Below are 12509 nucleotides of genomic sequence, written 5' to 3'. Positions count from 1 at the left end.
AGGGTAGTCTAGCAACTCTCCGTTGGCTTGCGAGCTGGAAAAATTAAGAGAGTTCCCAGACCCTACATCTTGATGTGGGTCTGGCTCGTCAGGCTACATCAGTTGGTCATACAGAGTGGCTTTTATTTCTTAAAGAAATATTTGATACATAAATATTTGACTGAAAATATTTTGCTGACATACCCAGTGCGAGCGAAGTTGCCCCAGTATGACATCACTGTCGTACAAAGCTCGTCTTCCTCCTCAGTGAACGAGCCTGATACAGCACAAAGAAGACCAAAAGTTTGTGTGAACGTTTTGAAGATGAACCTGAGACCAAACGGTCAAGCGGTATGTGGCAAGTGTCAGAATGAATATATCTTACCATTTATCTTGACATGGGCTTTCATGAAGCAGCCTCCAAAGACAAAGGCAAGTTCGTCTCCGTGGTCCACTTTGACAAAGCTTGGGCGCTTGTACGAAAGGAATCTTGGAGGATGCTGGAACTCATACATGTAAACAGGTGCACCAGAATCTGTAGACAATAATATGATGACATAAGGGTTTATGTGTGTGTGTGTGTGTGGGGGGGGGGGGGGTGCAGAGAGAGAGAGAGAGATCGGTCATATTCTCAGCAATACATGACTGAAGCCACTAGATGATGCCAATGAGATGCAACTATTCTTTGTCAAATCCTTCACTGATTATTTAAAGAAGCCCTATGCAGGTCTGGTTATTCCTTCGCTGTTTCTGGGTTTTCGCTAGCCTGGCGAGCCAGACCCACATTAAAATGTAGGGTCTGGGCACTCACCGTTCGCAGTGCTCAGTCCGAGGGGCGGGATAATCAGTTGTCTTTCAAATTCCCTCTGCACGCAATAGGACAGCGGCAGCGCTATGAGTCCCATGCGTTTCCCACCAGCGGAGCTAGTTGGCTAGTTCAAACGTTTGCCAACATAATAAAAGCTTAACTCGTGTCACACTGTTCGCCAGCAGCAACATCCATCTTATTTGTTTTCAAGTAGCAGGGAATTCAGGCCAAACCGTTGCAACTCTGCCATCAATCATTATGTTAAGCCCACCTAACGACTCTATACACGATTTCAATGGCCTGATTAAGTTTCGATTTCTGGAGCTCACAAGCCAACGGAGAGTTGCTAGACTAGCCCTGGCAGCAAATTAATTTGCTGCCGCTAGGGGCGCGTCTAGATTTCTAGGCTATAGTCTGAGCGAATTAGCCTAGAAAAGGGTCAAAGGTGGAAGTAAATACAACAAAAGCATATTTGGTATCATTTGAATCGTAATTTTCTGTAGATTAAGAATTTGTGGTGCCTACAGCGCAGATTTGTACCGAAAAAAAATATATAGGGCTTTGAATGGAGCATGGCACAATGATTTTTGGGCCAAAAACGTATGTTAGTACATCTTGATATTAGCTGATATCTCTTAAGCCAATTGAAAGATATTCATCAAACTTGGTCTACTTACCCACTACAAGTTGTCAAAGAGCTGGCCAGACAATTTAGGTCTTGAGGTCAAAGGTCAAGGTTACAAGGGGTCACACAACTCACATGCAGTATTTGTTCATATCTCCAAAGCAGACTGATGGATCTTCATTAACTCTAGTACATTTATTGTCTAGTTAGATGAACTTAGGGACTCAGGGCCATGGGGTCAAAGGTTAAGGTCAGTTGCATCCCCTGACATACAAGGTTATAGATGGTGGAGACATGCTAATCAACATGCCATGTTCAATTCAATTACTGTAAATATAGTGAACTTTTTTTTATGTTGCACAACATAGACTTGGTTGTTTTTGACATGGGGAGTCCCTATCTAAAAATAATTCAGTGGAAATGCATGGATTCCACTACTACTGGAAGAAACTGGAATCCATGCATTTCCACTGAATTATTTTTGGAATCTGATCCCTTATCATACCTGTTCATTCTTACTCGTCGCTCGACTTATCGTGTCTAAATTCAAGATGGCTGCAAACGCTAAACTTCGTGAAGATACTGTCTGTATAAATCGTCTTGTAAGTAAACTACCAGTGCTTTTTCAAAGTTCTCAATGTCTCGTTTTAAATGTCAGGGCCCTCGGAAGTCTACCAATGAAGTGTGGAGATACATTGAGCCTCGTAAATGGTGTAAAACAGTGATTTATTTGCATGGCTAGCCCGATGCCGAAGCACCACAATTGAAAAAGCTGTTGGTAGCATCGGCTAACTAGCGCCAGATTTTGGAGTGCAGGGGACAAGCCGAGATGGGCTATGAGACATACGTTCACACTCGGTATCATATTTCAATACACTTTAGGTCAATATCACACCGGAATTCTCCTTTAACCCTCTGCACAGCTTGGTATGTGTTGCATGGCCTAGGTTGCACTCTTACCTCTGTGAGCTTTTGATAGCTTGATGGCAGCCATATTGAAGACTATATCCGCAGCGAGTTCTGTAAATGCGTCCCTGTTTTTCAACATGTCCTCTCCATTCCCCAGATACTGTTCCAAAATGAAGTCAACGACGTCGCTGTCTACAAACTACAAAGACACATTTAAATTATTTCAGTTTCAATAAAAAACATTTTAGATAATAGACTTTCAAAGTCATAACCACTGCAGTTGCCTGATTTAGAGGTTCATGATGACAAAATAACAAAAATAATAATAAAATAATAATTTGGACAAAAGCGTCTGCCAAATCCCATAACCATAACCATGATGAGGCATACATAAAGGAGGAAGGGGGTGATCGTCTGTTTGGCAGTCTCTAGATCCATCCCATCTATCCAGCCAGGTGGCGCCATGCTCTTGAAGAATAAATGAACAAAAGGCATGTCAACAAAGACCATCTTCCTCTCCCAAGACAACAGTTATAATGCAAATTAGCAACACAGTGAATGATGAGCGTGTGCAAACTGTGTTACGTTTTGTTTTGTATGTGTTCGAAAAATATAATTGGCCACACTATCTACAGTAGGCCTATCAGACTCTACTCACCGCGGGCATTAACCATCCACATTCATCATTGGTAATGCCATTAATTAATGGCACTTTGCTGAATTCGTGAGATTTGAAAAGGTCCTTCACAGGTTTGGGTAAAAAATGTCCATCAACTGTCACCATGAATATGAATTCTTGACTCTGTGAAATTTGGAACATTATAACATTTTTTAGCAAAACCAATTTTTTGTGCATTCCGGCCAAGGCTTTTAGGTAACACAATGTAGCCTATCCATCTAACTGAGCCACGCTTAATATATTATTAATATTTAATTTACTGTAATATTCTTGTAATTATTGTGTTTACTTGGCTACATTGCTTTAATTCATGCTCTTCCAATGTTACTGTTATTGTTATTATAATGTTTCGGTCACCAGCTAGGCCACTGTTTAAAGTTTGCCACTTGATTCTCCCCATCGTTATGTAATCAGGAACGGTTTTATTATATGATTTTTTATGTGAAGCATATGTTGTTTTGTAGGCTTGATGCATATGTTGCATAGAAACATCAACAACTGTTCTACTGTTCCTTCTCTGTGAAGTAGGCTAGGCCTCTCTTACGGATTATTTATCTTCTCTTTCTAATAAAAAGACAGGCAGAATGCAAACAGTGCATTTCCCCACTATAACCTAATTGGCTATTATGCATTATATAGCAGATTGAAAAGTAAAACCACAATGAGCCTGTATCCTTAGATCAGTACGATAGTCGTGGTTATACATTATGTAGCCTAATATTCAGAATATATTCTAATAGTCCTGTTGATTCGTGAAATCAACCAGCACGACATGACATCAATGGTTTTTATTTTTGCCTCTATAAGAGTAAAGGGCCATAATGTCTCACCCTTGCAATCTTCAAAATGTCCTCAGTTGACATCTGCATGACACAGTCCACAATCTCGTAAGGCTTGGTGCCAGCACAGTTTGATGCGTTGGCCACCATCTACAATAAAAAGCAAGCAGAGAGATCATGTGACCACCCAACACCTCAGTATCATAATGCAAAACAAGGTGCAGATGTTGGAAGGTAATCACCATGGCTACGGCCAAAGGCTCTGAGGTGACGAGGGGATCCGAGGCTGCAGTGCCACTTTCAGCAATGGCTCGATGGAACAGCCCAGAGCTCAAGGGTGAAAGAACCTATGAGGAGCAATGCACTGACAAATTAAATATTGTCAATGCTAAACAGTAGTATATAGAAAGTGAAACCTTTCTTAGACAATGGTTGGGAGTAGGATTCAGGTTTTCATGGCAAACACACAGCATCTTAGCTCAGAAGCCCACCTGCAGTGACACGCTCGCCCCCCCTGCAGACTCTCCAAATATGGTGACAGACGAGGGGTCCCCTCCAAAGCTCTGGATGTTCTCCTGGACCCACTGCAGTGCAGCCACCTGGTCCAAGAGTCCCCAGTTTCCAGGGGCGCTATCATCCCCAGTGCTTGGTAGCAGACAAAACAAGAAACTGTGCTGTCACTTTAGCTGTGCTATTCCATACACAGAATCATCACCAGAATGAAGTGTAAACAAAAAGCAAGTGTAAACATAAAAGTGGTGTTGTTGTGAAGAAAACTATTTTCATTATACAAGTAAGGCTGCTAAATAGACAATATTGTACCAAGAGTTGTTAGTTCTGTTAATTTACTGACTAAGGACCATGTAAAGGACCATGACACTGACTACAGGCTCACCTGAAGAGGCCAAGCATTCCCAATCTGTACTGAATCAGCACCACCACCACATTCTGATAGGCTGCCAGGACAGATCCATCATAAAAGGAGGCGGAGCCCATGTAAAACCCTCCCCCATGGATCCACACCATGACCTGGATGACAGCAGCACATGACCTTAGACAAACACTGAGGACCATGACCAGTCATGGCAATGAATTGAAATGTAGTTGCAACAATGAATTGATTACATAACTGAACAAAACTTCTAAAACACAGATTAATGCAACCACTTATACTGTCATTCTATCTAACTCACTGGTAACTTAGCATCTTCAGAAGGTTTGGCAGGAGTGTAAACATTGAGATAGAGGCAATCCTCAGACACCTCAGGAATCTCCATAATCATGCCAACCAATTCCGACACATTTAAAGACATCTGTCGATCTTGTATACACCTGAGAACAATTCAGACATTAGACTGCCCTCACTCATATTGGGTGATTGTGGACACACAGTAGAAGTATTTGGGGGTTCTTATAGACAATAAACTGGATTGGAGGTACAACACTGAGGCTGTATACAAGAAGGGTCAGAGCAGACTCTATTTCTTGAGAAAGCTTAGGTCATTTAATGTGTGCAGCAAAATGTTGCAGATGTTTTATCAGAATGTTGTTGCAAGTGCAATTTTCTTTTCTGCCATCTATTGGGGGAGTAGCATTACAGCCAGGGACACTAAGAAACTGAATGAAATCATAAGGAAGGCTGGCTTTGTGTTGGGGACAGCTCTAGAGCCCCTGGAGTTAGTGGTGGAGGGAAGGATGCTGTACAAACTGTCAAATATATTGGACAATACCTCTCACATCCACTACACAACTTACTGGTCAAACAAAAAAGTGTTTTTTTAGTTAGGAGGCTACACCAACTAAGCTGTAAGAAGGACAGATACAGAAAGACTTTTTGACCCACTGCAATAGCACTTTATAATGACTCCCCCTGAACGGAGAGAGAGAAATAATATTTTTTGAATAATTTATGTATCTATGTATGTATGTATGTGTGTATTTGTGAATTCTGTGTTTGTCTGTGCTGCTGGAACACTGTAATTTCCCTTTGGGGATGGACAAAGAATATCTATCTATCTGTCTATCTATCTATCTATCTATCATTAAAGGCGCAGTCAGTGATTGTGCATGGCGTTGCATTCGTTTAACAGTCATGTGACACGTGAATGTTAGCACACCCATACTAAAGTTGACTAAAAAGAGGAATAAAAAATCATATTTTAGAAATTGATCTTAATGCCTTAATTAAAACCTTTAAGGACACCAATTTTCTTTGTGAATGAATAACGCATCGTAAATAAATAAATGTTCTTCCTTAAAATACAGGGGGCATAAGTAAGCACACCCCTATGTTAAATTCCCATAGAGGCAGGCAGATTTTTATTTTTAAAGGCCAGTTATTTAATGGATCAAGGTGCATCCTGATAAAGTTATCTTGGCCTTTGGAATTAAAATAGCCCCACATCATCACATAATCTTCACTATACCTAGAGATTGGCATGGGGTACTTTCTATAAGATCATCTCTCAAATCAAATCAAACCAGCTATTAGGCTAACTGAAATAAAACCATGCCAATCTCTGGGTATGGTGAAGGGTATGTTATGATGTGGGACTATTTTAATTCCAAAGGTTTTTTTTAAATTAAATTCCAGTTTTTGAAGCCTGGGCTGCCTACAGACACCGGATTTTTTTTTTTTTTACTGACTCGGTGGGCAGCTAGCAGACCCTGGAGTTGTTTGCTGAATGTAACAAAAATGATATGGCCTTGAAATTGCTTACTGCGCATTTAAAGGGGAATTCCAGCGATTTTTCACATAGATCTCCGTTAGGGTGGTTCACAAAATTAATTTTCACCAAATTTTGCCAAATCGCTTTTTGCCTGGTTTCAATTGGCATTGTAAGCATCTGTACCAAAAATGGAGTCAATTGCTGCACATAAGGGGTGGCACACTTTTTCACAATGTTGACACACACAGAATGCATCATGTATTGGCATGAGGCTTCCCTGGCAACACATGCTCCAAAGAATTATTTGCATTTGATCCAGAGTTTGCATCTGTATCCGGATAAAACCAGTGCAGATGCCGCATTGAAGAGCAATGGACGACATTTGTGGTATCATTTATGGTATGTGGTGTCGGAAGAACTCGTCACCCTGCCATTTTTTGATGCTCGCATTGACACTGAAGAAAAGGAGACATTGCTGAGAAATCTTCAAAGACGCCCTGGAAAGATGCTTGAAAGTCTTGTCAAGTCTTTCTTCCACAAGACAAGTACAGCTACTATCTCTAGCCTCGTCACTCGCCGCTCAATCCACTTCTTTGAGGTTCTTATGGTTGATGATGGTTGAAGTAACCCTGATGATGTGAGGTCCATTCTCACAGATGAGAATCTGCGTCAGAATGTTAATTCCTTGTAGGTCATCAATGACAGCGCAGAGAGAGGCATTGCCCTTATTAAACGCTGTCAACAATCTGTGCCAAACGAAGACCAAAAGCAATTTTTGCTCCATGTTATGCAAGGACACAGAGATAAAGGATCAAAGAGAACAAAGTCATCATACAGCGAATAGTGTTTGAACTGTTCTAATGTTCTTACTCATTTAGTATAAGTACAGGGAGAGATTATTAATGACCATACTTATCCTTTATATCATTCAAGTTTTTGGTTCTTGCGAAAGTTATGCATTCTTAGGTTGAGCAGTTGTGAAAAAGTGTGCCACCCTTTACTGGCGTCACTTTTTGATACAGATGTTCAAAATGTCAATAGGAACAGGGCAAAATGCGATCTAGCAAAATTTGGAAAACTTTTTTCAACATATTGTCAACCAACCTAATCTCTGTTTCTCGTGGTCACCGAGTAGGCCTACTGTCGGTACGAAAAAAACAAAGAAACAATCAGTTTTACCTAGCTCGAGTTGCTGCAGCCAACAGCTAAAGTAGCCAGGCAGCCCCCAACGTGTAGAGCTGTAGCGGCCTTGCTGCCAACAGTACTGACAGTGCTCTGTGACCTTGAGAAATGGAGATGTATGTGAAAATCGCCGGAATTCCCCTTTAATGCAAAACCCTAACAAAATCAAATTATTTAGCTTTGAGTATAACTGCAAATGTTACCTTTATCATATTACCATATTGTACATAAATGTAAGGGGTACAGCAATGGTGTACTCAAAGTGTTTACAAATGTGCTTCACATGAGCCTGCATTGACTTGCAGCCAGACATGGGCAGCATTTTAATTATTTAATTTTAATTATTAAAAAAAAAAATTTAATTAGTGCATTTTGTCATTAGTATTTTGCAGGATTGAAAAAAAAATCAAATGTACTTTGTAACAAAATAATTTGAGGGATTGTATTTAGAGTATTCCTTATATCGGGACACCTTACAGGATTTTATTCTGTTTGTCCCCCATGTTGCCAGTCATGCAAGTAGGCATAGGTATGCATTTATAGCACAAAAAGGGAAATGTTATGTAAAAAACGATGGTGGGTATAGCTTGTCTTGTTACAGTTGATTCCACTTCCACTTGCGAAGCCTGCTTGTTGTCAGTTCAATCATCGTTTACATTGATATGGGATGGTAATTACATTTTTGTACCAAACCTACTTCATAGTAGCCACAATGTACAGAATTAGTAGCCCCCTGCCAGCCAATCAGAAAATAGTAGTTCTACATGTAGTATCTTGTGTCTTAAGAAAATAGTTTTGGATGTATTTGTGCCCACCTCTGCTTGCAGCAGCCATGGGATACATTTGGGAAATGAATGGTGATGAACTTATTCAATGTATGGGTACAACACTTCTGTTGGAATCATACTTTCAACTCCTCAATTTTTGTCCCCCAAACAAAACGAAATCATGTGGAATTTCTCTGGGAATACTGAAGGGAGGGTTGAGCTACCTCTGTGTGTTTCGTTTGGTCCTTAGTTAAAATATAATATGCATTGTTTTGGACAAATGTGTCTGTTGATAAATCTAAATATAAACATATAAATTAACAAACGTGACTTTCTGCACAATCACTGACTTTAACACATTCGGTTAATTAATCTTTCTTAAGCTTGACAAAAACAATTACACTGATCAGTGTTAAAAACACATTAATGAATGACAGGACATGTTTTCTGGAAAACCTGTCTTCCTGTTTGGCCGCTGTGTGAAATCCTATAGGCTATAGCACACCTCTCCTATCTGAAATAACTATAACAATCAAGCACCTAATAGAAATGGACTATTGCTAGTCCAAGGACATCTAATCAGCATTATAAGTGTGGCCTGATTAACTTACATGGGTGGTTGCTTGGTGGCATCCCTGACTCCCTCCCATCCCTGCACAGGTTGGGGTGGGGCCAACCTGAGGGGTCCCACAGGTGGCTTAGCAAAGGGCACGCCCAGGTAGGAGTGCACCACTGTCGTCTTTCCCCTCACTCGCAAGTACTCGCCTCTGAGGGCTCCCAGCTTGGTGTGGATCAGTGGTCCTGTAGTTGTCCAGACAACACAACAACATTGGCAGGATCATGTTTAGCCTAGTCTAGATACTGAAGTGACATAATATGGGCAAACATCTACCTTTGCTTGAATTCTTGCCCAAGCCGTAGCTAAGATTTTTAAAATACTGCTGAGGGCCAGAGACAAAGCCTACAGAGCTGGGGATGAAGCTGGCATGAGAACAGCGAGAGCCAACCTGTCCTGTGGCATCAAGGAAGCAAAAAAGGAATACACTCACAAGATAACCACCCACTTCAAAGACAGCAGGAATGCACAAAGCCTATGGCAGGGCATTCAGGCCCTCACGGACTACAAGCCCGCGCCACAGAGCTGTGAGAGCAACATCCCTCTGCTCAACAATCGGAACCGCTTCTTTGCTCGCTTTGAAGCACAAAACAGCACTTGCCCACAGAAGACCCCTCCCCCTCTACACGAGCAGCCCCTGTGCCTCTCTGCCGACAGCGTGAAGAGGACACTTGCTGCTATCAACACCCGTAAGGCAACAGGTCCAGACAACATCCCAGGTCGTGCGCTGAAGGACTGCGCAGAGGAGCTTAAGGATGTCTTCACAGACATCTTTAACACTTCCCTGAAGCAAGCCATCGTCCCATCATGTTTCAAAGCTGCCACCATCATACCTGTGCCGAAGAAAACTGCTCCATCCTGCTTCAATGACTACCGCCCTGTGGCACTGACACCCATCATCATGAAGTGCTTTGAGCGGCTTGTCATGTCACACATCAAATCCATTCTCCCCCCCACCCTGGACCCCTTCCAGTTTGCATACCAAAACGGAGCCAAACGGTCCACAGAGGATGCAATCTGCTCTGCCCTCCACCCAGCCCTCACCCACCTGGAAAAAAGAGATTCATATGTGAGATTGCTGTTTATAGACTTCAGTTCTGCATTCAACACCATAATACCACAACAACTCATCTGCAAACTTGACAAACTGGGACTCAGTACCTACCTCTGCAACTGGCTACTGGACTTCCTCTGTCAGAGGCCTCAAGTAGTACGTGTTGGCAACAATATCTCAAGCAGCATCACACTAAGCACAGGGGCCCCCCAAGGCTGCGTGCTCAGTCCGCTGCTCTTCACCCTGCTGACGCATGACTGCACTGCAACCTACAGCAACAATCACATAGTGAAATTTGCTGAAGACACAACTCTGGTGGGTCTCATCACCAAGGGCGACGAGACTCAATACAGGTTGGAGGTCGACCTTCTGACCACGTGGTGCAGGGACAACAACCTCCTGCTGAACGTCAGCAAGACCAAGGAGATTGTTGTTGACTTCCGGAGAGGTCACACCCAACACCTGCCACTGACCATCGACGGTGCTGTGGTGGAGAGAGCGAGCAGCACCAAATTCCTGGGGGTGCACATCAGTGAAGACCTCTCCTGGACCACCAACACTGCATCACTGGCGAAGAAAGCTCAGCGCCGCCTCTACTTCCTGCAGAAACTCAGGCGAGCAAGTGCTCCACCAGCCATCATGATCACATTCTACCGAGGCACCATTGAGAGCATCCTCTCCAGCTGTATCGCTGTGTGGGGCGGAAGCTGCACTGAATACAACAGGAAAGCCCTGCAGCGCATAGTGAACACAGCTGGAAGGAAGTGCTTCACTCTTGTGCTTCACTCTAGTGAACACAGCTGGAAGGAAGAGCTTCACTCTCCTCCCTGAAGGACATTTACACCACCCACCTCACCCGCAAGGCGACCACAATTGTGAGTGATGCAAGTCACCCCGCTCACAATCTGTTTGATCTACTGCCCTCTGGGAAGAGGTACAGAAGCCTGCGCTCCCGCACCACCAGACTCACCAACAGCTTCATACACCAGGCTGTTAGGATGCTGAACTCTCTCCCCCCTCTCCCCCCTCCACCCTCAGCTACATAACATCCTGGACTTTGGACCCACAATGGCTGCCTTGCACTACTCCACATGTACACTTGTACACTTTGCTTGTTGTTGTTGTCCTGTTGTCCTGAAAACACAACACTTCTGCTGCTCTTACATAACTTGCACCACTATGCCACTTGCTTACTTAGGTCAAACAGAACTATCTCAGCCATTTATTGGCCTGACTTTGCACTATTATATTGACTGTCTATGCACAATTTCAACTCAATTTTGCTGCTCTTATTTCTTATTTTCTCATTGTATGTGCCTTCTTATTTACTTATTTTTTGATTACTTGAATGTTATGTTTGTCTGTGGACTTAATTAGTAAAATATGTCTTGTCTTCACCGTGGGATAGTGAGAAACGTAATTTCGATCTCTTTGTATGTCTGGCGCATGTGAAGAAATTGACAATAAAGCTGACTTTGACTTTGAAATACCGAGGTCAGGGGTGTCACTAAAAATGTTGGGCACCCCAAAATGCTATGAGGTTCTTTTGAGCCCTACGATCATTTTGTATAGGTTTGTTTGTTTTATAACATGTTTTGTTTATAACTTTTCCACAATTTATTATGACCGCCGCTAGCGAAGCTAGCGAAGCGGTCATATAGGGATTGTCAAAGTTTTTTTTTTTTTTTTTTTCGTCATCTACTTCCTGAAATTTTGGTCAACGATACCCGGGGCACCGAAACACTGGGGCACATGAAATTTGGTGGGTATGTAGCCCCACTAGACTTTTAAGGAAAAATTTCGTTTGGTCCCCTGGGGCCACTCCCCCTCCGCGCTGGGCCCCCCGAAACCCAAAAAATGCAGTTTTTCCTAAATAACTACCTGAACCGTGGCACCGAGGATGAAGAAATGTTTATGGTATGTTGGTCTCAAGGGCCCACATCAACCTGGCCCATAATCACTCATTTGTGATTTGCACCCCCCCGGTAAAAAATGAAAATGCAATATCATTCTGCTTTAATCGCCCCTCTCTTCAGTTAAGATGTTCAGAACTGCACCAAATTTTATGTGTATGATTAACCTGACATTCTCTGGGGGTATGCCAAGTTTCGTAGAATTTCATCCATGGGGGGTCTAAAAAAATTAAGTTATGTGTACATTTAGTGACTGTACACTCATTGGCCTGTAGATGGTGGTGCACACATATACACACGCACACACACACACAGGAACGCACATACATCAGTATCGGCAATTACAACGGCCGATACATAATTACAAATTCAGTAGGATTAAAGGAAAACCAAATATTCATCATAATAATTTGGCTGCATTTCCAGTATTGGCGTCACGTAGTCGTTTGTCCACCAGATGGCGCATTGTTGCAGTGAGACGTAATTTTGTTGGAAGTTAATCTAAAGTGGGTTGGTATGCTTCCTACAA

General features: G+C 42.4%; 1 protein-coding gene across 1 annotated transcript; it reads right to left on the bottom strand.

Moving 5' to 3' along the window:
* Positions 1 to 344: 344 nt before the first annotated feature.
* On the bottom strand, positions 345 to 9220 carry LOC143118579 (fatty acyl-CoA hydrolase precursor, medium chain-like; the record flags this gene model as incomplete). The annotated part of the gene is made up of 10 exons (XM_076279610.1): positions 345 to 514; positions 2373 to 2520; positions 2712 to 2789; positions 2980 to 3123; positions 3831 to 3929; positions 4022 to 4126; positions 4271 to 4424; positions 4675 to 4808; positions 4973 to 5111; positions 9009 to 9220. Coding segments are annotated over 10 exons (1383 nt in total), but the record flags the coding sequence as incomplete, so codon positions are not given.
* Positions 9221 to 12509: the final 3289 nt, after the last annotated feature.

Source organism: Alosa pseudoharengus, unplaced genomic scaffold, assembly GCF_046254945.1.
Source record: "Alosa pseudoharengus isolate Yale_2024_CS ecotype anadromous, Long Island Sound unplaced genomic scaffold, YU_APseudo_1.1 YU_APseudo_1.1_scf_12, whole genome shotgun sequence".
NCBI classification, from domain to species: Eukaryota; Metazoa; Chordata; class Actinopteri; order Clupeiformes; family Clupeidae; genus Alosa; species Alosa pseudoharengus.
The sequence above is the reverse complement of the archived record's forward strand: the minus strand, read 5'-3'. Positions and strand labels throughout refer to the sequence as shown.